General features: G+C 47.7%; 1 protein-coding gene across 2 annotated transcripts in view; it reads left to right on the top strand.

Annotated features, from left to right (window-relative positions):
• The first annotated feature begins 3,363 nt into the window (after window positions 1-3,363).
• Window positions 3,364-3,621, top strand: part of Galnt7 (polypeptide N-acetylgalactosaminyltransferase 7) — a 171,458-nt gene continuing 171,200 nt past the window's right edge. For both annotated transcript variants that reach the window (XM_004640233.3, XM_004640234.3), the window contains exon 1: window positions 3,364-3,569. In XM_004640233.3, the coding sequence (XP_004640290.1) occupies window positions 3,444-3,569 (126 nt within the window). In that variant the 5' untranslated portion in view covers window positions 3,364-3,443. The remainder of the gene's footprint in view (window positions 3,570-3,621) is intronic.

The following is a 3,621-nucleotide window of genomic DNA, read 5'->3' as shown; positions in this document are numbered from 1 at the left end:
CTCAATAAATGAAAACCATGTATTCCTACCCAGATATTTAATTACCAACACTGTTAGCTTCCACAATGGCTTCCATGGGTCCCTGACTGCTGGTGCTCACATCTTTGTGTGGTTCTCTCACTTCTCAGTAGTGTCCTAGTCTGTGGATTTTGAGCTCTCCCTTCCATCTTTCACACAGGAAGAAGTCAGCCTGCTATGAGGCCGCGCTGACAACGTACCCAGACTGATGCCTGTCTCCACAGGTCTCTGGAGAACGTCGGGTGATGAGGAACTGAGGTCTTCCACTACCGGCCAGTGAGGAACTAAAGCCCTCCCGTTGGTAACGTGAATAAACTCGGAAGCAGAATCTTTAGGCGCAGTTGGGCTACAATGACCATAGGTTTAATCACAGTTTGGGAAGCATCTCATGAAGAAATTTCAGCCAGAAATGCTCAGCTAAGTAACTCTTCCATTCCTGACCCTCAAAATATATGTCAAATAATAGGTTTATTCTTTCAAAGAGCTAAATTTCGGTGTAGTTATGCAGTAAGAGAACACACATGACATGATATATTGACCCACTATCATTTGATATCAAAGCAATTCTTTTCAAAACAATGAAATACACCTTGACTTTAAACTACAACTAGTGGTCTTCTTTGAAGACATGATTACATGGTTTATGCAGGAGGTAACAGGATGTGTAAGTTGCTGATTTTAATGCAAGTAAGTTTTTGGCAATAAGACAGTTAAAATTGAAATCTGTCTACAGATCGTAATTGGCCATGACTGTATGGTTCCATTTTAGTTTAAAAAAAGTTCAATATGAAAATATGAATTTAAAACTATCGAGTTCTTCTTAGTTCTGAGTAAGATGTAAGAGGGAAACAAGATCATCAGTTGATAGTGATGACCCTCTGCAGTAAAATAAAACCTTCAGGGCTATCCTTTGAAGGACAACATTCAGGTAGGGATAGCAGTTGATGCAGTACTGACTTTTTAAGGCATTCCAGCAGAAACACATTAAGCCTTTTCTACAATCCAGACACATACAGAATAATCTAGATAGATAGGTCTCCAGCTTCTTGGGAGTGGAAAAAAATTATGCAATGACAACATAGTGGTAACTATGGAAGTACCAGCTGGGGTTCCTGTCACAGTACAGTGGTGGGGAGGGACACGGGAGAGAATCTGGAAAAATCTTGTTGTAACTGACATCTTAGTTTAATGTTAAGGCATCAGAAGATATTTCAGGCAAAAAGAACTCGAGGGACAATCGCCAAAGGCAATCCAGTCGCATTTGGAAGCTCAGATGTTCAGGCTGGCTTCAGCGTAATGCAGGCAGGCACAAGGAGAGCCCCAGGGAAATGCGGTCCAAAGATGGACACAAACCCTTGTCACCAGAGTTGACATGGGGAAGAATTCTGAAAATGAACACATCTTTAGGCCTTGATGTTTTTTATCATTTCCGAGAATGTTTATTTACAGAATGCAAAATATCAGGTGATTTTGATTATAAAGATTATACAAACTGTGGCAAGAACACAGGTTACAAAACCTGCTTTGAATTTCAGTTTCAGAATAATCTCATAAAGGTTTGATGAAATAAATGTGAAGCATCTCATTCTCCAGTGGTGGTCAAAAATTTTCCCCTCTCCTGGTTATCTTGCTTCCAAGGCCCAGGTGGCTCCTGAACTGAAAGCCTCAGGTCATCACATATGACCTCATAACTGGGGGAGTCCATTGTGTTTCTCTTGGCCGTCTCCTATGGCCTTCCCACTAGGTTCAAGCCCCACGCTTTTCCTCAGTGAACACCATCCTAGGTTAGACGTGCCAGGGGGATTCTTTCCTAACAATCGCTGTCTTGCGTAGCATCTTATTTTCCGAAGAGCTCTGTCAACTCTACAAAGGCTGCCTCCAAGCTAATGTTGCAAAAGGCATGTTTTAAAGTACACTTTCGGTTTCTTTTAAACACTGTTAGAACTCTGAGAAACATGTTTTACAACATATACCCATTCATCAATTTCTAATGTTGTGGCCTTTCACACATATCTTAAGGTCTCTACTCACAAAATGAAAGGTGGGGGAGGGTGGCAGAATCTCAATAGTCCATCAGAAAAACCACTCCCATCGCTTTGGGGTCAAGAACCATTCTCCATTTACATACTTTCCTAAGCAGTGCTCATAACAGTAAAAATCTAAGCTTCCTATTTTTTTAATAATGAAAAACCACCTCTTTTGACTATGAAAATCAGTGCACATATGTAGGGTTTCATTACCCAAGTGGATTTAAATAACCAGATGTTGTTTTAAAGTAAAATAAGTAAATAAAAACTGGGCGATATGAATAGTGGGGAAAATACATAAATCTTGACCACCCTAAAACTGAAGAATAAAATCTTGAACGTTCTGCTTAACTTAAATTAGTTTAAAGTACATACATTGATAGTGTAAGCACACACACTGTGATACGTGATCGGCATCTTTGTTAGGAAATAACGGACACAATATTTTGCAGGGGGGAGGGGACCTGGCCACGCATTTGGCAACATCCTTGCCTGTGTGAGGTCTCACAGGCAGAAAAGGAATCTCAGGTGGCAAAAATCAGGTCTGAGTTAGAAGCGATGAGTGCTGGGACAAGCCGAAATCCTCGGTCCTCCGAGTAGAAACGCATCAGTCCAAGACCAGGAACCATACAGCTCATCAGCTTGCGGCACACGCTTTCTTCTAATTAGCCGAACAGAAAGGGAAGCGCGGGGCTTTTCCCTGAGCTCCCCCAATCCACTGATATTTGCGCGTCTCACCTGGGCCTCTCCATTACAAATTCACTTCCTTAAGGAACAGTGCGAAAGAAACAACAATAATAATAAATCCCTCCCGCTATAAATCAGCCACGTGGAGCTGCTGCGGCGGCGGCAGCCCAGACTTCCTGGTTTGCTCCCAGCGAGCCTCTCAGCCGGCTCCGGCAGCGGGGGCGCGGGGTGCACGGCCGCCGCGGGGCTCGGGCGCTGAGGGCGGGCAGAGCGGTGGTCCTCGATTACCGTAAAAGTTTGGGAATGGAGAAGCTTTAAGGAGCTGGGTGTAGGGCAAAGGCTCCAGTGTTAAGTTAGTTTCAAGCTCGCAGGGACCGCAAAGGGGGTTCGTGGGGTCGGCGGCGTAGAGGGGACTGCGGATCTGGAAGGGGCAGGGGGCGGGCAAGCGCGGGCGGCGACGCGCCCCGAGGGCCGGGGCTCTGCGGAGGCCGCGGGACCGGAGGGGGCGCGGGCCGGGGAGGGGGCGCAGGAAGAGCCCGGGGAGGCAGCGCGAGGGGAGTTCCGGGGCTGGCGCGGGAGCGGGCGGCGGTGAGGCGGGCGGCAGCCGGAGCCGCAGGGGTGGAGAGGAGGAGGAGGAGGGAGGGGGAGGAGGAGGGAGGGAGAGCCGTGGCGGCGGCTGCGCCGGGCTGTGTCTCTCGCCGCCGGAGGAAGATGAGGCTGAAGATTGGGTTCATCTTACGCAGTTTGCTGGTGGTGGGGAGCTTCCTGGGGCTCGTGGTCCTCTGGTCTTCCCTCTCCGCACGGCCGGACGAGCCGAGCCCGCTGAGCAGGATGAGGGTGAGTGACCCGCCCGGCCCCCTCCGGCGGCGGCGCCCGGCAACTTGTTTTG

This window comes from Octodon degus, unplaced genomic scaffold, assembly GCF_000260255.1.
Source record: "Octodon degus isolate 3935 unplaced genomic scaffold, OctDeg1.0 scaffold00121, whole genome shotgun sequence".
Lineage (NCBI taxonomy): Eukaryota > Metazoa > Chordata > Mammalia > Rodentia > Octodontidae > Octodon > Octodon degus.
The sequence above is the reverse complement of the archived record's forward strand: the minus strand, read 5'-3'. Positions and strand labels throughout refer to the sequence as shown.